Genomic DNA, 24,505 nt, shown 5'->3' with positions numbered 1-24,505 from the left:
AATCGCCAATCCACCTAACCTGCATGTCTTTGGATTGTGGGAGGAAACCGGAGCGCCCGGAGGAAACCCACGCAGACACGGGGAGAACATGCAAACTCCACGCAGGGAGGACCCGGGAATCGAACCCAGGTCTCCTTACTGCGAGCTAGCAGCGCTACCCACTGCGCCACCGTGCAGCCCCATTTTATATTATATTATACATGGAATCCAATTTGAAGTCACAGATAGCTGGCACCTTTCCTAGCAACATCAGGTGCCAAACAGCCCTGGGCAGATGGCCAGTCCACAACAGACCCCAGTTGCGCTCACACTCGGTCCATTTAGACTTGCCCAGCCTAGTTTGTATGTTTTTAAGGATGTGGGAGGAAACTGAAGTCTGCTTGCAGCCATACTGTGGGACCATAACCAGAGGCAGGATTCAAGCCCAGGAACCTGATCTGTGTGGCTGCAGTGCTACCTACTGTGCCAACATGCTGCCACCCGTTCTGTTCAATCCCTGGTATTTTGCAGTATTTTCCACAACACGAACCGTCATTTCACATGTGAGCTTATGGCAATAGATTTAAAGGAGACGTCTGCTTCTATCATTGTGACTTTACAGGTGACCAGCACCTCGCTGGACTCTCTTTATATAAAGGAGACATCTAAGTTGAAAATTAACTTACAACTGTGTAACAGGCACGCTGGTGCATCTGCCAGATCTCGACGGTAAATATGTGTGACTTACAGGAAAGAGGATCAATATTTTCAGGTTAAAAGTTGTACCCTTAGCACCCAGAATGCATTGCAAAGGCACAATCCCAGAAGCTGGTGAGCAGCACTCATTCTAGCAGCACAGCCGAGGTGTTTTAGTGAGACAGACGGCAACACCAAAAGGGATTTGTTCAGACCCCGAAACTGGTGGGTGTTTGCTGGCAGTGGGTGAGTTTCAGAGCTTTGGGGCTTCGTTGTTGCACTTTAAGTTTAAAAAACGTCTGAATGGCTATGTTGAGTGTTGTTGATGTTGCGCTACTTTAAGGTGTGTTTTGTTTTGTTTGTCTGCTAAATTTAGTTCTGGTGTTAATAAGAATAAAATACAAACAATCAACTAAAGAAAGAATGATCACCTTCTTTAATCACGGTGCGTTCATTTTGTTTATTTCTTTAAATAAAATATGTACAGAAAGAGGTGGCACTGCTGCCTCACAAGAAGGAGAATCGGGTTCAAGTACCAAGGTGCTCCCTTCCATGTTCTCCCTGTGTCTGTGTGCGTTTCCTTCCACAGCCTGAAGGCATGCAGGTCAGGCGCACTGGCCATACTAAACGGGCCCCCTGAAGTGCGAGGGTCTTCACCCAGTGACGGACTGGCACCCTGTCCAAGGATTGCTGCTTCCTTGCATCTTAGGCTTGCTGGGATTGGCACCTGTGTCCCCACAACCCTGCGTTTTGAAAATGGACGGGCGCACGTGCAGGAATCACCATTTGAAATCAGTCAGCCGCTTCTTCAGTCTCCCCAAACTGCCTCATTGTCAGCAGCACCTTACACAGTGGGCATCGTCAGACGGCATTTGGCTGGCACAGCCGCACAATTTGTGGCGTATCAATGGTTTACTTCATGGGTGTTGAACTCTGGCCGTGGTGGGCCGCAGTGGCTGCAGATTTTCATTCTAACCATCTTCTTAATTAGACACCAGTTTTCATTGTTAATTAACTTCGTTTCCCTTCATTTTAATAGCCCTGTTTTTAAGGGCTCCATCCTCTGAATTAATTCCGTTCTTCATTAAATGACAGCTGCTAATTAACTTCTTTTGCCTTAGTTTTAATTAATTAACTCAGGCCCCTTAGTGGTCTCTTTTTCCTTAATTAGCAGCCAAACAATAATGAAACGCAAAACAAGCCACCACAGCTCACCTGTGCCCATCACACAATATCTGAACATAAAGAAAGGTGAAGGTCTCAGTAAGGTTGATCTCTCAGGTCACCAAAACATTTTGATGGCGTTCTTAGAAAAAACAGAACAATCAACAGTTTTGGAAATGTCTGCTGTGGCAGAATGAGTGCAACAACAAGCCATGGAATTAAATAACGGATTTAATTAACAGCAATAATCGGCTTCTCATTAAGAAAGTGACTGAAGTGAAAGTGGTTGGAGGTTGAAGCCCCAGTTTAGCCGGTCATCTGTCGGCTCGTTTCACATCTCATTTCTGTTTGGCTGTCATTTAATGAAGAAAGGAATCAACTCAGAGGACTGAATCCTTAAAAACAGAGCTATTAAAATGAAAGGAAAAGGAGTTAATTAGCAGTGAAAACTGGTCACTGATTAGAAAAGAGTTTAGAATGAAAACCTGCAGCCACTGCGGCCCTCCAGGCCCGGAGTTCGACACCCCTGGTTTAATTCATATAACGTCCTTCATTCAAAGCTCTGATGCACTTTGCTTTATAAATTAGTTTTAGCAGAATGTGATTCAATGAAGAGACACTGAATATTGTTAAAATGAAGCACCTTACACTCCCTGTAAATACAGGACTACTGACAAAACACATTGGGCATTTGAGCAAAGATCACGTGAAATGACAATGTCCTCTCAGGGATTAACATAGTCCATCAAATCAAAAAATAAACTAATTAAATTACTGTCATGGCCTTCATGTGCTTCCAATCAAAGACAGAATGAAGCAGAATTAAATATGTGAAATTGCTAACCCAAACAAGACATCTCCATCACATCTTTTTGGTTTTCCCTCAACAGCAATGAGATCAGAAAGAAAGAAAAGGGTGACCTGGGGACTCATGCATAATGCCGTGTGAAGAATTCACACTAAAACATGGTGTACGGACAAATGCGGAAATGTGCGTATGCACAAAAAAATCCAGATGCATAAATCTGTGTGTTTGCCAACTTCCACGTTCTTCCGCTCCATAAATCCCAGTCAGCGTGGAAGTAACGTACATGCACGCACCTGCTACCCCATCCAACTCCTCCCAGAATTTGACTCTTTGAAAATGCAAATTAATATAAATAGCCCTTAAGCTCAGCCTCATGTGAAAAAGACAATGGCAAAAGCACAAGGGAAAATAGAAGAATTTCAGCGAATACCAAGTGGAGGCAAGGAAAAACGTACTATTTGTTGGTTTAAACAGTGGTATAAACAACAAAAGGAAGTTGATCTAGTGACATAGCATGTCGGAGAAACTCGAAAGCTCAAGTTCACAAAGTGGCACAGTGCCTGAAATAAACAAGAAGTTGTCAGATATCAAAGTCGCCGTGAAAAGGGCGAGTCATATCCCACCGTCTGAGTGTCATATGAAAGCTTATTAGGGTACAAAGAAATAAGAAGGCACATAGTTTATTTTGTCATAAATCGTTAAATTAATCGTTAATCGTTAAATTTACTAGCTTCTCAAATCCCATCGTAACTAAACTAACTAAAGTAGCATGTTAAATGCTTTGTAATGTATTTGATCTTCTATGTGCTCTTTGCGTGTGAATCACTACGTGCTTCTTAAATGGTCTTTTTCTTCCTCCGGCAGGACACAGAATCCATTACATTCGTGATATTACAGCTCTCTGAATAATTTAAATACTGAGATGTATACTTGATATCATTTTCATGATGATAGGAGTTAAAGCATGTTATTAAACATGGGAACACGGTGGTGCAGTGATAGTGACGAGCTGGTGCCCCATCCATAGATTGTTCCTGACTCATGCAAGATGTTTGCTGCGCCATGCGCGACCTTCGATGAAATAATTTATTGCAGCAGTACTGTCTCTTTCAAACGTACTAACCCCCAATTCCTGTCCTTCCATTTCTTTCTCCAAGTAACCAATCGCCACACAATCAGCTCTGTAATAGACGTTAAGCCACCTGTAAGCTGAGAATGCTGATTCTTCAAAACCTTTAAGAAACACTGAAATATCTTCACAGTACATGTTTAATTATTCTATCCATCTATCCTTCCAGGGTCACGCCAGTCTCAGCAAGAATACAGCGAGAGGCAGAAACAATCTCTGAACGGGGCACCAGGTCATTACTAGCGCTGCAGCACCGTGTCCTCAGATGTGTAATTATTAACAATATAGATTATTTAAATGATGTTAATGTTTTATCTGTATAATATAATATAATAAACATATTTTGCTGCATTTCATATTAAAAATGATATCGTAGTCATATGTAAATACGCGCTTTATAAAGTGGCGCAGGTTGTGCAATATTATAAATGTATCAGAAGTTTACAGTGAGGTGATTGTACTTATAAATACAAACAGTTCTACAAGGAGCAATTAATTAAGTGCGTTTAGAGTTTTTGGGATGAAACTGTTTCTGAACCGCGACGTCCGTAGGGGAAAGGCTCTGAAGCGTTTGCCATATGAGAGTAGTTCAATAGACAGCATGGCTGAGGCAGCGTTTGCTTGATGCTGTATACCGATAATTCTCTTTCCGATCAGCTCCTGTACAGCTGTGATTCACACTCAGATACAGTGATATAAATACTGATATGGATAAAGATGATCCGCTGTGGCAACCCCTAATGGGAGCAGCTGACAGAAGAAGAAGAAGGTGAAGTGAGAGTAACAAGTCTAAAGCAGCTATTACATTTAGAATAGTTTGACCATTCCGTGGACCATTATATTGTTACAGGTTAATTACAATCAGATGCATTAAACTGATAAACAATATGGGGTGTGGAGCCGACCTGGACACAGACAGGCGGACATGTTGTTACTCACCACCACATGTTTATTATGTACAAATATTTACAATATTTATGGTCACTAAGACCCAGTCTCGTGCACAAACCCCCAACACACACAGTCCTGGCCACACAATACCTTTCTTCGGGCCGCCTCCACTCTCTCTCGTGCCTTGTCCTTCTTCCACCCGACTCCAGCCCTGAATGAAGGGAGACGGCCCCTTTTATCCGCTCCCGGATGGTTTCTGACACTCCCCCATTGGCCACGCCCCAGCGTGGCGGAAGTGCCGGCTGTTCTCCCAGCAGCTTACCGGGTGTCCTCCTTAATCTTCCCCCCAGCACTTCCTGGTGTGGCGGAAGTGCTGAGGTAACAGGTCCCCAAGGAATTGGGGCGCCTCCTGGTGGTGACCACAGGCCCTTACAGGATGGGGCTTCCATGCCCTCAACCCGTGGCCCCCAAAGCAACCAGGATGGCGGCCCCCACATGATCCAGGGTGGGCGCAAACCCACATCCGGTCCCTCACGGTGCCCCTGGCATCCATGACAGTGGTTAATTTCAGTGTATTTATAAAGCCGCATCAGGAATATGGATCTAAAAAAGAAAGGGAAACCACACAGGAACAGTAGCGCTGCTTTGATGCTGGGTGCTGCCAGTTTACAAAACCGAGCGGAGAACTTGCGTATGCCAGGGTTTTAGGCAGCATGAAAATGTGTGTGGCTTTACGTCAAGTTTAGGTTTTATACATTGCGACTTGAGCCTGGAAACGGGAGTGCGCAACATTTTTGTGCGTACGCAGTTTATACAGAGGCCCCTGGTCTTTCTTCTCGTGCTTCTCAGATTTTTCTCCTGAATCCTTTACCCCGTACTCTCACGAGAGTCTCCTTTTGAATGTCAGCAGAGATCTCAGCAAAGTAACACAAGGGGCTCACCTTTTCCAAGCAGTGTCTTGACTTTTTTTTTTTGTAATTTCAAAGTCATTGCATTGTGTGCTCAGTAATTTCAGGTGAAATGTATGGACAGCCGTTTGTGGTAATAAAACACTTGACTCGGATTTCAAAGCTGTAGTCCTTGTTTCTGATTAATACTGTTAGTTGCTCTAATTTATATTGCTGTGCCCCAAACAGATCACACTCATCAGAAAAGAAAAAGGCAGATAAATCCCACTACTGACACCAGCGTGTGACCACAAGAAGTCACTTCATCTGCCTCTGCTCCGACTGAAATGTAACCAATCACATCTCAGACGTTGTAAGTCATGTGGATAAGGGCGTCAGTCTAGTAACAAATATGAAGTCTTGGAAGAGATTAAAACAAAACGAGAAGGAGATCTCACAAAATATACTGTGCTCTTCAAACCTGACTCTCTATTTTGATCCCTTTTACCTCAGTTGTATCTCACGTCTCCTTTTTGCCTCCTTTCCTCCTTGTGGTCCACTTGGATCTCCCTGTGACACCCCCCCAATCCCATAACATTGAATGATATCTTGAATTTCCCAAGTTTTAATGTGCCGTGTAAAGAAGTGACTGTATAGTCTTTTGCTGCTGACATGGACGCCACCACCCCACAGTCCCAAGGTTCACCCAGAAGACTAACATCAAATGGTGAGAAAATGTCCCCAGTGCTTTGGTACTTTCAGATTTAGAAATTAATTCATATCTATTTCTTCTAGGCAGCAGACTGACGATCCATCTTGGATTAGTGCAGTGGCCTCTGCGTCCCCGTGCCACTTAACCGTATAAAGACGTGTTATATCTAAATAAATGTTTGGATTATATGTTGCAGTTTTCAGAAGAATCTTTTTAGTGTTCCCTTTTGCTAAATCTTACAAACAGTGACACGTTTGCTTGCTTTACAGAGGGTAACTGGAACAAAGTTGTAGTTGCAGCAAATAAATCCAGCAGACTGGACTGTGCTGAAGTGAACGTTTCGATGCCCGTACGTCTCATTTTACAAACGTTCTTTTTATTCTTGCAGACCATCAGAAGTGCTTCAAGTGCGCTGCCAATGGCTAAGGCTGGAATTTTAGCCCTGACGGTCACCGTTCTGCTGCTCTGCAGATTTTCCTCAGGTTGGGTACTCTTAAGCGATTCTTACTATTTAGTTACTTTGTCCTTTTTTTAGGTTTTAGTTATTTAAAAATTAATCTAATTATGATGATGCCTGTGAATTGTTTTAATCAACACGCTCCTGGATCACTAATGATTTTTTTTTATTGCTGTTGAGCATACAGCCGAGAAAGGAGAACTTGTTAGGTTAAAACAGGGGTCCCCGACTCCGGTCCTGGAGGGTCCCCAGTGGCTGCAGGTTTTCATTCTAACCCATTTCTCAATTAGTGGCCTGCTGGTAATTAACTTCTTTTGAATTCATTGTAATTGGCTTGCTGTTGAAGACTCAGACCCCTTAATTCAAGGAGGTCAAACTCCAGTCTTGTTGGGCCACGGTGGCTGCAGGTTTTCATTCTAACCATCTTTTTAATTAGTGATTAGTTTTTGCTGCTGATTAACTTGTTTTGCCCCAGTTTTCATTGACGTGACTCAGACCCCCTTAGTTGTCTCTATTTCCTTAATGAGCAGCCAAACAATAATGAGACACAAAACAAGGCACCACATGACCAGCTAACCAGAAAATAAAGAAAGGTGACGTCTCGGTCATGTTGGTCAGCTCAGGTCACCAAAACATTATGATGGTGGTCTTTAAAAAAAAACAAAAAATCAACAGTCTGCTGTGGCCGAATGAGAGCAGCAACAAGTCCTGATATTCAATAAAGGCTTCAATTAACAGCAAGAATCGGCTTCCCATTAAGAAACTGGTTGGAGTGAAAATGGCTGGAGTTTGATGTTTCAATTTAGCTGGTCATCTGTTGGCTCGTTTCACGTCTCATTTCTGTTTGGCTGCCATTTAATGAAGAAACAAATCAACTCAGAGGACTACATCCTCAAAATGGAGGGAAAAGGAGTTAATTAGCAGTGAAAACAGGTCACTGATTAGGAAAAGGATTAGAATGAAAACCTGCAGCCACTGCGGCCCGCCAGGCCCAGAGTTGGACACCCCTGCCTTAATTGTTTCTTTTTCCTTAATTGGCAGCAAAACAATAATGAGATACAAAATGAGCCAAAACAACTGGCGTCTATCATACAATATCTGAAAATCAAGAAAGATGAAGGTCTCAGGATTGTTGATCTGCTCAAGTCTACAAAACGTTTTAATGACGCTCGTAGAAAAGAGAAAATCAACAAGTTTGGAAATGTCTGCTATTGCACAACGAGAGCAGCAACAAGCCATGGAATTAAAGAACGAGTTTAATTAACGACAAGACTAATGAAGCAACTGGCTGGAGTGAAATTGGTGTGAGTTTGAGGCCCTGACTTAGTTGGTCTTCATATTTCATTTCTGTTTGAGTGCCATTTAAGGAAAGAAATGAAGCAATTCAGAGGAACAAATCTTCAAAAACAAGTCAACAAAAATGAAAGGAAAAGGAGTTAATTAGCAGCAAAAACTGGTCACCAATTAAGAAAAGGGTTAGAATGAAAACCTGAAGCCACTGGGGACCTCCAGGACCAGAGATGGAGACCCCTGGGTTAAAGGCATTAAAGAAATAAAATCTTCTTCTTCTTCTTCTTCTTCTTCTTCTTCTTCTTATTATTATTATTATTATTATAATGTTGACTTGCTGTTTGCCAAAATAATCCAATAATCTTCCTTCACACTAACGAACCAATCAGAGTAAATGTAGGGTGATATGTAAGCCTTAACTCAGCACTTCAGTTGTCCATAGGTATGGGTCTCTGTACCTCTGCTCGGGGTACTGTCCCTTAGTAGACTGCTGTAACGGGGCGCTCCCTCTTCATGAAGAGAAATTAAAAGACACGTGAACAAGCTTCCTCCGGCCTGGTTTCTGACTCAAAGAGGTCCTACTTGAGGACAAAATCTCTTTCTTTCTGCTTCCAATTTATTTCTTCCACACTGGTGTTCAGTGTTTTTAAGAGGGAGAGGTTGGGAGCGCGTGCTGATTGCTTGTTGTCACACCCACCACATGATGACCCACCTGGATTGAGACCCGAGCGTAGTGGGTGACACCTCAGCACCACACTGGAACAGTAGGAGGTTTTATTACAGTGGCTGGTGTGCCAATCCTCCCACCAACCCCCAAGATTTCCCTGTAAGTTGGAGGACCTGCTCACAGGGCTGGATGGAGATTAACCTCATAGCCAGGACAAAGGAAGTGTAGGTTAAGGGTCTGCTCATGGGCCCTACAGAGTAGAGTCACTGCTGGCGTTTATGGAATTTGAACTAGCAACCTAACGAGTGCTGGCACAGATCCCTAGCATCAGAGCCATCACCCCGTCCTAGTTAGCTGTACTAGTATTTAGGAACCGAGTTATTATCTGCTGTCACAAGAATGGACAGGAGACATAAAAAAGGTTTGGGGCAGCCCACCCTTTGTATTATACCCTGGCTACAAAAGGGTTCATTTTTTGGAGGAGTTGTGCTTGGTTCAATGTCCAAAACAGAGCTGATGACATGTGGAAAAGATGGCGGCTTTAAAAGTCTGGGCAGGAAGTGACATCATCATGTGCACCGGAGCCAGAAGTGATGTCATCATATGCAGTGGAACCAGACGGGACGTCATTGTGGACACCGGAACCAGAAGTGACATCATTGTGGGCACTGGAAGTGACATCATCATGGCTGCCAGGAAGGGAAGTGGCATCATCAGGGGCGCCAGAACCCTGTAGAATTTCCCGTGAATGGCCTTCAGAGGATTGAGAGTAAAAGTCAGTGCACCTCGCCACCCCCTGGTCAGAGATGGAGTTGTCACTATTCGAGCCCTTTAGCTGCCTCCCATGTGCACGTGTGTGACGCTGCATTGACCGCTGATGTCTGTAAGAATGCCAGCATATAGTCTTTACCAACGTCATTTTGATCGGCTTTCTTACAGATCAACAAGATTAATAAAGAATACAAAGATCTGTGGCGATGTTAAAAGTTTGACACTTTTGAGCATTTAAATGCAATACCATTGTAAGAAAATTCACAGTCACTCTGAACAGAAATACCCCATAGATAACACTGTTGCTATTTCTATTGGGGGTCTTCAGTGGCTCAGCTGCTTAGCTCACTTGCAGTTCTTGACTGGGCAGGCCCTATAATCTCACTTACAATATTTAATCTTTTTGACTCCTTCAAGACGGTTCATTTCTATCTCCGCCACTGTTTGTATGTAGTGAATAGCCAAGTCATCCGTACATTTTACTTTTTCACTGCTGCGGTGGGAGGAATGGAGTCCCGTTTCGAGTCGAATATCTGAAGTCCGGTGCTGAACTTGCTACAATATGAACGGTTCATTGGGTCAGACTCATTAAGAATATCAGAAATTTGACAAAGGTGAGGAGACCATTCGGTCCATTAAGCTTGCTTGTTTTGCTGAGGCAGATCCTTCTTAAAGGCTCTCAAGGTTTCTGCTTCAACTCCATGTCTCGGTAGTTTGTTTCAGATTCCCCAACTCTTTGTGTAAAGATGTGCTTTCTGGCGTCATTCCTAAATGCTCTTTCTCAGAACTTCCATTCGGAGGAGTTGGTAGGGTACACCAGTATTTGTGAGGTTTTGAAGTCCCTGGTGATAATGCAAATCTCTTGTAGTCTACTTACCTTATGATGTAAAGTCATCAGTCAGGTTCCGTCCCATTCGTTGTCCACCAATCTTACTCTTTGTGATGTGCGCACTTTTACTTTACCAAATCACTAATCTTATTGAGCCCAGATGTATCTCTCGCTCGACTAGACACGAAGTCCCCATTATAACGATAAAGTGTCTGCCTCCAAAATGGCTGAATTAAGCTCTTACTCTTTTCACAGGCAAGACTGACTTGGAGATTGTGCAGTCTCCTCCTTTTGTGACGGCAGTAGAGAAAGACCCTGTAGTTTTGCAATGCACCATCAAACATCATCTGTCTGGTTTCCAAATGCGGTGGTACCGGGAAACGGCCAAGAGTAAGGGTCACTTCTACTCGGCCACCCCACCACGTCATCGACTGAATGATGGCAGAGCTCAATTAGTGAACGAAGATGGGAACATGGTGTGGTCGCTGAAAATCACTGATCTGAAAGAGGAGGATTCTGGGGTGTACTACTGTCAAATGTATGAAATGATGGAGACGGGAAAAGAGGAGCTGAGGTCCTCAGGAACTGGAACTCATCTGATTGTAGAAGGTAAGATGTTCTTAAACTATCAGTGCAGCACAACAGAAACATCTAGCACAGGTTTCCTTTTAAACTAGTCAAATTACCTGTCAACGACAGGTGATAGAATAAATGTAAAAATATTTGATATCTCTTGCCCTTATATGTACCTTGAGCGCCATTCCTCTGTATCCTTCTCAACTCTCTCCTATGAGTTTCTGTAAAGCCTGCTTCTCATTTTGAGGCACCTCCTGTCTGCTTTTATACCTCCCGTCTTTGAAGGCAACTCTCAGGATGCCTCCTAGGCTTTTACTACTCCTTATGTGTCTCTCACTTGCATCACCAAAGCCAAAGTGACCAATCAAATTGCAGTAAACAGTAAATGTTTCCCACTTTGCCACTAGGATGAGACCATTACTACAGCACCGTGTCCCCGGCACTGCAGTGGGGGATTGGGATCCACAATCAGACTACAGGTTAATGCCCCATGCTGGCCTCACCAACACCTCTTCCAGCAGGAACCCAAGCTTTTCCTAGATGGTCTCCCATCCAAGTAATGGACAGGCATGAACATCTTTAGGTGGATGACCTCTTCTGATTTGAGGTGGTGTGTTTGCTAACACAGGTGCCATTCTGCCAAGCTTTAGATAGCTCCTCCCTAAAGAAAAGGATTCTGCCACTGATAACAATACTGGCCACCATGGTTTACCATTGAACATACAGAGATTTTATGCCAAGAGATAAATTGAAAACCAAACAGGTCCAAGCGGGGGTGGAAACAAAAGACAAAGAGTAGAAGAAGAAAAGACAAGGAGTAGAAGATGATGTAGAACATTGTAAAGAGGTTCAAAAACGTTGGCGCGATACACATGCAGAGCAGGTTAGAGATAATGAAAGTGCTAAAATTCGAAAGTCTAAAAAAAAGATAGTAAAGATCGCTTTAGCAAAGACAAACGGAAATTATTACTCGATGAACAGCGAAAAGAGATTGAATATATGGACACAGGTAATATGACAGAAGTATTTAGATATTGTTTGGCTTTAAAGTTTAAGTCGGAGACTTGTAGATCATCTAATTTGTGTTGCCATCAGGGAAAAGTAGTGTTTCTTCCCAATGAAGAGGCGTATCTGCGAGAAATAAAACATTTGTTATTTGGTGAAAGTGAAATCCACAAACACTACAGGCAAAATATCCGCATCTACAATAATCACGCTCAAAACGTAGATTTACACGATTCAGGACCAAATGCTTAGAGAATCTGTGGTCCCACAATAATTAAAGCTACTACAAGTTTAATTTCAAAGAAACCACAATTCGATCAGGTTTATATTTATGGTCATGGAGAATCGAATCGAATTTATGGTCATATAATTGAAAGAGTTAAATGATCGGACGTATTAGACATTCTAAAGTCATTAATGGATACAAATCCATACATCCAAAAGTTTCGCACTTTACACAAAATTTATCTGAAAAACACAGACAAAGAGGTTTTCTTGGAATTCTTTATGAATCTGAAAGGTCACACTCGCATATTTAATAAACTAAAATGTGACGAATTGTCAGCGATAATAGTTTTGAAATAGGAAGTGCAAGTGTGAGATGCACAAAGAGGAGTAAAGGCATAGACTAACAATAATGAGAGTTTGAGAAGCAGACTTTACAGGAATGTGCTGGAGAGAGTGAGTCTCGCTGAAGAGATGTTCACACATGCAAATATAAAGGAAAGGCATTGAAGTTCCACATAGAACAAGAGATAGCAGATGTTTTCAATTATTCGATCACCTGTCTTTGACTGGTAGTATGGCTAGTAAATAATAAAAAAGTGTGGGGGGGCTAAGAACTGATCCCTGAGAGACACCATGAAACAAATGAGACTGGTCAGACCTAAACTCACCGAAGGCAATAATTAGTCGTCGATCCTCAAGGTATGATTCAAACCAAGCAAGAGCACTTTCAGTAAAGCTTAATTCATGCTCGAGTCTAAACAAAAGAATATCATGATGCACTATATTAGACAGCAGTAAGGTCTGTAAAGATCATTAATTTTACAAGACCATAATCCACCACAACCAGGAGATCATTGATCATCCTGACCAGTGCAGTCTCCATATTGAAACCAGACTGAAATTCCTCAAACAGATCAAGCGATCCACAACAGATTTTTTAAGGAGAGGTTTACCATGCAGCCATCTTATGGATGGAAGGAACCAATCCAGTAGAAAGAGATGTGTTAATAATACTGAGGATAAAAGGGAGGAGGAAAGGCAAAGTAGCCTAAACCAAAAATGAAGGTATGGGATCCAAGATCCAGGGAGTAGACTGCACCACAAATTCATACAAGGACAACATTTCCTAGCCGCCTCCATTCCGGCAGAGACCTTACTCTGTGTGTACCTGCATATGATGATGAATACTTTTAGTAACACTCTAACAATTCTGAACAACATCTCATTGTTTTCAGCTCCATTGACGATACTTCAGTACCCTTCACCTGCAGTTATGGAGAAGAACTCCATCACTCTGACCTGCCTCATGGGAAACGAGGCACCTGAAGGTACTGTTCGCTGGTTTCGAGAAACTGGCCAGGGACATGTTCACTTCTTTTCTGATAAACCTCCTGAATACAAGCTGAATGATGGAAGAGCAAGCTGGGTCCACAGTGGCGTAACAGGGGACAATTCCATCACTGTAACGGATTTGAGCGTGGATGACTCTGGGGTTTATTACTGTGAGAAATATCGCAAGCTCAACAATGGAAAAGAGGAGCTGTTGGCGTCAGGACCAGGAACAAAGGTCACTGTAGAAGGTGAGTTCAAATATACAATCCAGTAATTGAACAGGTTGAGCTTTCTAAACTTCCTGAGTGGTTACAACTTTTTTTTAACTTGATAATTTGTTAAGCAAATGTGCATTGTAAAAGAATATACAAAACGATGTGAAAGGTTTGGGGATCTTTAAAAGGTCATTGAATAGCTGCTACTGTTCTGTGATGTCATGCATCATGGGGCACTGGAACAAAAAAGGTTTGACTATACTGATCATAAAGCAAATTCTCAGAAAAGTATCTGATGAACAAGGTCACTGGTGGACATAGCATATTCGTTGCAAAAACCACTTTGGTAAATTTTGCCAATCAACACTAATGATAACCAATGAAACCCCTAGCCAAACAGGGACCCTAAGCGTAATCTTCTTCAATTTTATTAACCACTACAAATACAGAATGTGCTGCTTCTTCATGCTTTCATTTTTTTTTTCTTCTTTTCTGTGCTGCTGACTGGTGTTGACTTGAAGTCGACTCTCTGCTCATTAATGGGAAATGATCACAACAGCCAATGATGTTAATTTGTCAGTTCATGAAACAGCAAAACCCCCAATTGAGTTAAGCTGCGGACCTCCATAGCTCTGCTCCGTTGAGGAGGTTGTCATTTTACATTATACTTCAGTGATGTTGCACGATACTCCCAGTTACACTATAGCTAGGTTCAGGGCTGTGGAAGGAGTTAATTGACTCGAGTCAAGTAAGCCAAGTGACAAATAGACATAGACAGTGTGGCCGTAGGGCCAGGAAGCCGCAGTGTTAACATCTGTGTGCCTAAATGTCACACTAAATATATATTGGCATGCATGTGTGTCAGAGGGTGTATCCAGTGGTGGGCATTAGCTCCCTTGTTGGAAAGAGTTCTTTTGTGTTTGCAGCGTGTTACATAACCCAAAGCTATATAGATATAATATAAAAAGGTGATACACCTCCCTTAGTGATACGGCGGTAAGAAATCACATAAGAGAAATAACTTAGCTTTCTTTAATGACGGTTTACACTGCATAACAGATGAAGGAAGCCATGACAAGAACCCGGTTCGGGAGTGGGGGCCCGATGTGTACAGTCAGCCATTTTCGTCGCTTCGTTGGAAGGATTTTCAGGATTGGATGATGTTATCTCCCATCCGTCTTTAGGCTTCAAAGGTGTGCCGGGCAATGTTCCAAGGTTTTATACTCTTTCTCCATGTGCAGGCCTCCACTTTGGTGAATAATACAATTCCCAACAAGGCAATGAGAATACAATTTCATGCTGAATCTGAACGAAAAATAGTATACGACTGTTGTCAGTCTGACTGTACGTTTCCCCCGCTGTCTTTATCTGTCTTGTGTTATGCTTTGCCTAGCACAGCGGTTCTCAAACTGTGGGGCGGACCCCCCAGGAGGGCACAAAGTAACAAAAAGGGGGTGCGAAGATGTGAAAAAAAAAACCAAGAATCGAAAGTATGAAAAATACATCAATTGAAACCAAAACAAATGAACTTAAACTACATTCTGATACTAGAAAAATAAATATAAAGTTAGATAGATGTAGATAAAAGTTAAGTAGGTATAATAAAATATGCATCTATGATATATTATTAATTGAAAAAGAAAAAATTGGTATTAGTGGGCTCCTTTCAAAAAAACATTAGGGGGGTACGATTAAAACTGTTATGAAAACTCAGGTCGCAAATACGTAAAGGTTGAGAAAGGCTGGCCTAGCAGTTCTAAATAATGAGCCCCTGTGCTAAATCTGGCTCTGTGTCAACTGTACATGTGAGCAGAAGGAAAAGTAGATTTATAAAATATATTTGTACAGAGGACAGTGAGATATTAAACTTATGTTCTGATTACAGAGGGTCACTCTCCAAGTTCTTCCCAAGTATGTAGTTCCACCCCAGACCAAGAGGGTGTGCTGCCACTTATGGCATTGTCTTCCATTTCCTCCACAGTATCGAGAAACTGCCCAGTAGGAACAATTGACTCCACCTCTTCCGGTCCCTGGGCCATAAAAGCACATTCCCCCCCGCCGACCCACTCCGCCCAGAAGGCGGGGTCACTTCATGACTGAGCAACCAGAGAGGTGGAGCTCCTCTATAACTTGAGAAGAACCTTCAAACATATTTGGCCCCAAGTTAACTGGAGGCTGCTGTTTTGTTCTATTTTTTTGTTTTTTGTTTTCCAGTTTTGAAGTAAACGGGAACGGTCGGGTTGGCGCCCCAGCATTTATTTTGTCGAGACTGACATTCCCTTGGATAACCACGATGTATGTTTATGTCTATAACATAATAAACACTGCTACAGGAGATACGTTTCATAAATCAGCAAAGCATTTCTGAGTAATTAGAGGAAAAGGCATTAATTGCAATTTGGGCTTTCTGAAAGTTTAATGTACTCTTTTTTTGACTGATTAAGTTTGTTGTTCTGACGTGCATCCTTTTCTTAGGTATCCATATCAACGATTAAAATGTATTGCTGCATCTGTGTGCTTTCCGCTTTCCTCTTTTTTTGTTAAATCAGATGGATACGTGCGACTAACATAACGTGTTGTTTTCTCACTTAGCTGAGATCGTTCAGTCGCCTGCATCGGTGACAGTCAACGTTGGTGATTCAGTGACACTTTTATGTGCAATATCTGGGTCTCAAGGATTTGTTCGCTGGATGAAGGAGACCAAGCAAGGGTCAGTTCGGGTGGATCTCGCTAAACTAGGGCATGGGGAAGAGAACAGCGACAGGGTCCACTGGCACAACAACAATGAGAAATGGGAGGCTTCGATCACCATCGACACAGTGAAGACTGAAGACTCGGGGGTCTATTACTGCCAAAAATATACAATAATTAACCCAGGCAAGGAGCAGAAGGTGTCGTCTGGAGCAGGAACTGAGCTAATAGTAAAAGGTGAGGAAACAGAGTCAAATGGATCTGCATGATGGCTAAGTCTCAGATTGCATCTTACATAGCATCGAATGTATCACAAAGTTTTCTTCAAGTTTCCTCATCCACAAAGCACTATAATTAAGTAACATAACTCATCAAAACACAGCTATTTTTTGCCAGGCTGTCAGAAAGGGTAGCTTACAAATTTCACCTTAAAATCAGTGGAATTTCACACCAGAAACTCGTAATTATCATCTGTTAAATATCACGTAAACACAACCAAATAACCTACAAAACACCTTGAAATGCGGGTGAGACGTGGTCCAAGGCTTGCATCTCTCTGGCACCATTTAGGTCCACTGGTATTCTTGTTAGCTTCACATTTACCTAAATTCATGTAAGGCAGACACATTCCTATATAGGAAAGGTGCTGATGCTCCACTGCCAGGCTAGACAAAATGTCTGCTTCAATGTGTTGTCAAATGATTCCACGGACTTCAATAATTCTGACAAAAACTTACCTAATTTCCTCTAAATTGTTGTCATTTGTAATCCTTGTTTTCTGCACCCTACTTGTTGGGTTCTTTTTTTTTTCAGAACCTCCTGCCCTGCAAGTCTTCCAGCCAAAGACACAGATCTTATGCAAGAAGGGGACTAGCGTAGTCCTGAACTGCTTCACGTCCCCTCTCGACTCCAGTAGCATTGTGACGTGGTACCGCAACACGGCAAATGGAGAAAAGGCCTTCATCTCATCAAAGGTTCCTGGTGAAGATGATGAAACAGATCCCCGTATCAATTTTACAAAGCAGCAGCAAGATAAAGTAGACTGGTCAATCACCATTGAGAAGCTGAAGGTAAAAGACAGTGGAGAGTATTACTGTGAAGTATCGGACACACGCCAAACAATCACAAGTGTGGCCGTCAAACTCAGTGTAACAGGTGAGTTACTCGAAATACGTGTTCACTCTCAACGTGGCTTTCAGATCAGAGCCGGGCTATCCAATAAGTGACCTAGTCGTCCAAAGGGCAGCATTTATGATAGATAGATAGATAGATAGATAGATAGATAGATAGATAGATAGATAGATAGATAGATAGATAGATAGATACTTTATTAATCCCAAGTGGAAATTCACGTACAATAACAATATTAAATTAAAGAGTGATAACAATGCAGGTACAACAGACAATAACTTTGTGTAATGTTAACGTTTACCCCCCCGGGTGGAATTGAAGAGTCGCATAGTGTGGGGTCTCCTCAGTCTGTCAGTGGAGCAGGACGGTGACAGCAGTCTGTCGCTGAAGCTGCTCCTCTGTCTGGAGATGGTCCTGTTCAGTGGATGCAGTGGATTCTCCATGATTGATAGGAGGCTGCTCAGCGCCCGTCGCTCTGCCACGGATATCAAACTGTCCAGCTCCGTGCCTACAATAGATCCTGCCTTCCTCACCAGTTTGTCCAAGCGTGAGGCGTCCTTCTTCTTTATGCTGCCTCCCCAGCACACCACCGCGTAGAAGAGAGCACTCGCCACAACCATCTAGTAGAACATCTGCAGCATCTTATTGCAGATGTTGAAGGACGCCAACCTTCTAAGGAAGTATAGTCGGCTCTGTCCTCTCTTGCACAGAGCATTATTATTGGCAGTCCAGTCCAATTTATCATCCAGATGCACTCCCAGGTATTTATAGGTGTGCGCTCTCTGCACACAGTCAACTCGGATGATCACGGGGTCCATGAGGGGCCTGGGCCTCCTAAAATCCACCACCAGCTCCTTGGTTTTGCTGGTGTTCAGGTGTAAGTGGTTTGAGTCGCACCGTTTAACCAAGTCCTTGATTGGGTTCCTATACTCCTCCTCCTGCCCACTCCTGATGCAGCCCATGATAGCAGTGTCATCTGCAAACTGTTGCACGTGGCAGGACTCCGAGTTGTATTGGAAGTCTGATGTATGTTGGCTGAACAGGACCGGAGAAAGTCCAGTCCCCTGCAGCACTCCTGTGTTGCTGACCACAATGTCAGACCTACAGTTCCTGAGACGCACATACTGAGGTCATACTACTCACATCTCTGTCAGCTTGTCCCTAAGGAGCAGAGGTTGGATGGTGTTGAAGGTGCTAGAGAAGTCCAGAAACATAATTCTTACTGCACCACTGCCTCTGTTCAAGTGGGAGAGGGATCGGTGTAGCATATAGATGATGGCATCCTCCGCTCCCACCTTCTTCTGGTATGCGAACTGCAGAGGGTTGAGTGAGTGGTGGACCTGTGGCCTCAAGTGGTGAAGCAGCAGCCGCTCCATGGTCTTCATCACATGTGACGTCAGAGCGACAGGCCGGAAGTCATTCAGCTCACCAGGACGTGATACCTTTGGGACTGGGGGTGATACAAGATGTTTTCCAAAGCCTTGGGACTCTCCTCTGTTCCAGGCTCAGGTTGAAGATGCGCTGTAGAGGACTCCCCAGCTCCAGCGCACAGGCCTTCAGCAGTCATGGCTGAAAGTTAAGGGGCATACACTTATGACACCAAGCCAATGGACATACACTTCTTAATGTCTGTGGTATAAGTACACAGAGGCGGATGGGTTCCAAACACAGAGTCAAGTGGCACACACTCATTAAGGTTCGAGGTATCAGCACATAGAGTTGGCGGCTCAAGGCACCGAGCCAAGGGGCATACACTTCTTAACATCTGTTGTAGAAGCAAAAAGCAGGGTGGGTTCCAGACACCAAGCTGAAGGGTATGGGCTCCATAAAGTTCTTGGTATAAGCACAGAGTGGCATGGGCTCCAGACACAGAACCAAGGGGAAAGACAAGAAGGAACCTTTAATGAATGGTGATGATTAAACTCTGGACTGTGATTTGTCTGTTGAGTGAAGGTCCTGTATAAACACCGAACCTTTATTTGCATTTGCGACTGCGTGGGGTGTAATTGTGTCTCAGTGGCACCCTCTTGTGGTCACAACATGAACTGATATTTTGCCAGGCTCAAATCTCATCTTTATTTGATCTGTGCTTAGTGAATTCTGCTTCTGTGTTCTAATGTAGGGCATCGTGCAAAATGCATTCCTCCACTTCCAGTCAGCTGACTGTTCTGTTGGTTCAGTAATGACACGGGTATATTTAATAAAGGAATATTTTTAGGCAAATCTGAAAGCCTATGACTGTTAGGGGTGAAGCAAGTGAGAGATCATCAAAAGTAAACAAAAATGTAAAAGTGAAGTGCATTATGAAGTGATCATTTTCTTTCAATTGGGCATGGGTTCCCAAATGTTTTTAAGCCAAAGCCTCCCAAAATGTTGTACCACCTGTCATGCTCCCCACCCCTCTCCCCCCAGTATGAACCCAATGCTGCGAAGCTTGACATTATCCTGGATTTTGGTTTGTGGTTCCAGCAGTTCCACAACCTGATTTTGGACAATAGCAGAACTGTTATTCAAAGCAAATGCTAAACTGTAGCAGATTATTGACGGAAGTGTGACCAAATATCACACGAGAGCTCCTGGAGGAACTGAACTCTTTTGAAGTATTACCGTTTTGTTAATCATAAATAAGTGCTGAACTCTTACTCTTACTAACGGTGATATGTCGGTTAAACAATATCGTATTTTGGAATTTCAACAAGGGATAATTGAAAGATTTTTTTGTGTGTTTTTTTCAATTTTCCATATACAGAGACCTCCATAATGTTTGGGACAAAGAAACATTTCTCCTTGATTTCTTCCATCTGCTCTCAGTTTATCAAACTGATCAAAGGGATCCCAGGGGGTGATGTAGCAATCAAATCCTGCGCCAAAATTGTTAGTGATGAATGCCGTGCTGCAATAAACGATCTGGTGTTCACAAGTTCAATTTGCTACAAATAAAATCAACTCCAGGGGTCTGACAGGTTAAGGTGTTAAGCCTTATATGAAAGGCTAACAAGGATTAAAGAGGCCAGGAGAGGAAATGTAATACGAGAAATCAAATAAATCAGACGTCGCGATCAAAGTGCACATGGCAGACTTTCATTTTAGGAGATTTGCAGACATTTTAGTCACACAAAACTTTTTCTATAGGGTGTTGTACCCCCATTTCAGGGCACCATAATGTTTGGGACCATTGACAGGTGTTTATGATTCCTCAGGTGGGTTTCATGGCTTAATAAGATACCTCAGCCTGCTTCTACAGTACCCTATGGAGCCTGTATTGTTGTCATTGTCCAACATGAGGGCAAGAGCTGTGCATGACACCCTAATGGCAGGTCTACTAAAGCCGCCACATTTAGGACTGTGTTGCATATCACTTGCATGCAATGACTGCTTGAAGTCTACGATTCATAGATCTTCTCTGGTGATGCTCTGCCGACCTCATTTTAATGAAGACGACGGAAAAAAAATTTGGATGTGAGCGTCAGTAGGCTTTGTGTCCTAGGGATCAAGCTAACATTTCAGTAATTACTCACAGCTCTGATGCTGATCTTTCTGATCATAACATATGTCATTACGACAGCAATTGAGAAGAAGAATTTCTAATTAATTGCAGAATTACGGTATTTGAGGTTTCCTCTAGAGGGCCTCTTTCTCTTGCACAATTTGGTTCAAAAACTAATCAGCACATCATCATCTCATAATAGGCTTAAGTTTCGAGTTTGGTATTTTTCTGTCCCACTAATTCATACAGACAGACACACACCCATCATTGAGATATCAGTCTTTTCGGAATCGGGGACCCTAAAACGTTGAGATCCATCGAAAACCGGAGATCGAAATTTTTGACAAATCTAACGCTTTCGCTCCTCCCTCATAGATGATAGGCTATGGTGGGGGAGGGCACAAAGCAAAATAAGGTGAAAGACAAATGCACGCGAGGGTACAGAAAATTGGCATGAGCCAGATCAAAAAGATTAGGCAAATTCTTCCACCTTAATGGATGGTCCTTAAATAAATGGCAGCTTTCAGTGGCTTTGACGTTTTTTTATACTCTGGCTTTGTGATGGAAGCGGAAGCTGGATCGGTCGTGGTCCAGTTGTCAAGCCGATCCATGCCACATCTGAACTGTGGATTGGAAAGCAGATGGTATCAATGAGAGTGCCCCCTCTCTGCTTGGTGTGGCATTGTTTACCTTTTTGAAACCTTCATGTGCCCAAGAAGTATTAATAAAGGTAAAGTGAAATGTTAGATTTATACATTTTATCATTAGTAATTGTTAAATATTAACATTGCCAATGTCTTAAACAGTTCTGAACCTGATTACACAATGAAAGGGTATAATAAAAGCTAAAAATATTGTAATAATGGTGGACCAGACATGAGACAGCGCGAGAGAGAGTGAGATGCTTTGCAGGGGGCTTGTGTTGGGGTGCTTGCGCAAAAATATGTCAGTCTTGGCATGTCGTTCCCTGACAGTCTTGAAATCCTGCCGTTGATCTGCTCAGGCAGATAGCAGGTTGGGGCTGTGATCTTGGACTCCATGTGCACAAATTATGGCATTGGCGGTGGGCGCAGAAGAGGGGAACGAGGTCGGGTTAGTGAGACAGGAGTGAAGAATCGCAGCAGGAACACAACGGTGGAGCAGCAATGCAGCCTCTCGTGTTATGGAGACTCGGCTGTGAAACTAAGAGTCCAGTTTAAGCCCCGCCCCCCTGGCTGAGCGCCCTCATTGCAGGTCTATTTTAATGCAACAATTACAGAACATTTTCATGTGATGTTTAATTAAAAACTACATGAGGCAATATAAAGGCAATCTTTAAAACTGGAACAGATTTTATTTTATTTTTATAAAATTTCAAAATTAAAATAAAATGAAACTACCAGAGACATTCATGTTTCTGTTGATGGATATTCTAATAAATGTAGTTTACATTTTTCTGAGTTTTTAAGCATTCCCCATATCTGTCCCATACATTGCAGAATCACACCAGTTATAATGAATGACAGCTGGTCTAATGCAATGGAGTGTGGGTGTGTGATGAGTGCTCAGTCTTGCCATGGCTTTATTCTTGTACCTGGTCAAGTGGAGAGATAGCTCCATCTACACATGGTCCACACATGGTCTATGACAGATCCATCCATACATTCACAATGGATTTTGGGTGTGTTTGTGTGTGCCCTACAAAAGACAAGTGTTCAGTCTAGACATGGCTCAGTCCATGTTTCTGGTCATGTGTTGAAATAGGTCCACCCACACATGGTCCATGACAGATCTATCCACACATTCACACATGCGCAAAACAGTGCAGAGATAGGTCTGTCCACACATTCACAATGGTTTTGGGTGTGTTTGAGTGTTCCGTTCAACAGACAGGTCCTCAGTCTAGACATGGCTTCATTCTTGTACCTGGTCATGTGTAGAGATAGCTCCATCCACACATAGTCCATGACAGAGCCATCCTCAGATTCACAATGGTTTTTGAGTGTGTTTGAGTGTGCCATGCAGTAGACAGGTCTTCAGTCTAGGCATGGCTCTGTCCTTCTACTTGGTCAAGTGGAGAGGTAGCTCCATCCACACGTGGTTCACACATGATCCATGATAGATCCATTCACACATTCACAATGGATTTTGGGTTTGTTTAAGTGTGCCCTACAACAGACAGGTGCTCAGTCTCAGCATGGCTCCATCTGTGTACCTGGTCATATGCAGACATTGGTCCATTAACATGTGGTGCATGATATAGCCATCCACATATCCACACATGCCCAAAACAGTGGTTTTTGGGTGTGTTTGAGTGTATCCTGAAACAGACAACTGCTTAATCTAGGCATGGCTCTGTCCGTGTACCTGGCCATGCATGTAGATAGGTTCATCCACACATGGTCCATGATAGATCTAACCACACATCCACACATGCTCAAAAAATGGAGAGATAGGTCCATCCACACGTGGTCCATCCACATATTCACAATGGTTTTTGGGTGTGTGTGAGTGTGCCATGCAGTAGACAGGTCCTCCGTCTTAACATGGCCCTGTCCTTGTACCTGGTCAAGTGGAGAGGTAGCTCCATCCACACATGGTCTACACATGATCCATGACAGATCCATCCACAGATTCACAATGGATTTTAGGTTTGTTTAAGTATGCCCCTACAACAAACAGGTGCTCAGTCTAGGCATAGCTCCTTCCATACACCTGGCCACGTGTACAGATAGGTTCACCCACACATGGTCCATGATAAGTCCATCCACACATTCACACATGCCCAAAACAAAGGTTTTTAGGTGTGTTTCAGTGCGCCCTGCAGTGGACAGGTGCGTAATCTAGGCATGGATCCTTTCTTGCACCTTGTCATCCCCATGAGTCAACTGAAGGTGAGCAGGTTTGGAAATTGAATAAATGAATGAACAGAATGAGCATGGCTGTGTACTGACATGTGAGTGTGTGTGCGTTATGGTAAGCTGGCACCCTATCTAGGGTTGGTTCTGGTCTTGTACCTGATCCTGCCAGGATAGACTCCAACCTCCACAACTCTACTGAAGTACCCACATTTTTCAAATAATTCGATCAAATAAATGTGACTTAAAATGAGTATGTCTGTGCCTTGGCTAGATTGGCTCCATGTAAAGACTGGCGCTGGAATAGGTTACAGCCTTCATGACTCTTCTGAAATAAGCAGATTTTATAATATGAATAAAGGAATGAATTGAATAAAATAAAATCAAAAATGAACATGTGAGCGAGTCCATCTGCAAACTGACATCCTGGCCTAGATTAGGTGCAGGAACGACAGGTGACAAGGCGAACAAATAGTTGGGATGCCAACTGGGTACTCCTGTTTAATACAGGAAAGTCCAACAAAAAATCCACCTCCTGGCTTCAATAAGCATCCCTCTTTAGCAAATAAACAACAAAAGTAAATCGGCTCTTTGCCATGGGAGTTAGTGTCAGTCGCAGGAGCTCCGTCTGGCAGCTCACTCAGTTTTCAAATGAGGCCTCCTTCTGAGCATCTGGGCTTCTTCCATCACGCAAACCAGAAAGGGTGGGGCTGAGTGCACTCA

General features: G+C 43.0%; 1 protein-coding gene across 2 annotated transcripts; it reads left to right on the top strand.

Moving 5' to 3' along the window:
* Nucleotides 1-770: 770 nt before the first annotated feature.
* LOC120519850 (synaptogenesis protein syg-2-like) lies at nt 771-17,568 on the top strand. Of its 2 annotated transcripts, none has more exons than XM_039742628.1 (6): nt 771-900; nt 6,655-6,748; nt 10,536-10,889; nt 13,325-13,669; nt 16,229-16,564; nt 17,141-17,568. In XM_039742628.1, the coding sequence occupies exons 2-6, from the start codon at nt 6,685-6,687 to the stop codon at nt 17,551-17,553; spliced, it is 1,512 nt and encodes a 503-aa protein (XP_039598562.1). In that variant the 5' UTR covers nt 771-900; nt 6,655-6,684; the 3' UTR covers nt 17,554-17,568. The 2 variants fall into 2 exon arrangements, with proteins under 2 accessions (XP_039598562.1, XP_039598561.1); XM_039742627.1 differs by having other exon boundaries at nt 776-921.
* Nucleotides 17,569-24,505: the final 6,937 nt, after the last annotated feature.

Source organism: Polypterus senegalus, unplaced genomic scaffold, assembly GCF_016835505.1.
Source record: "Polypterus senegalus isolate Bchr_013 unplaced genomic scaffold, ASM1683550v1 scaffold_314, whole genome shotgun sequence".
In the NCBI taxonomy this organism is placed as follows: domain Eukaryota; kingdom Metazoa; phylum Chordata; class Cladistia; order Polypteriformes; family Polypteridae; genus Polypterus; species Polypterus senegalus.
The sequence above is the reverse complement of the archived record's forward strand: the minus strand, read 5'-3'. Positions and strand labels throughout refer to the sequence as shown.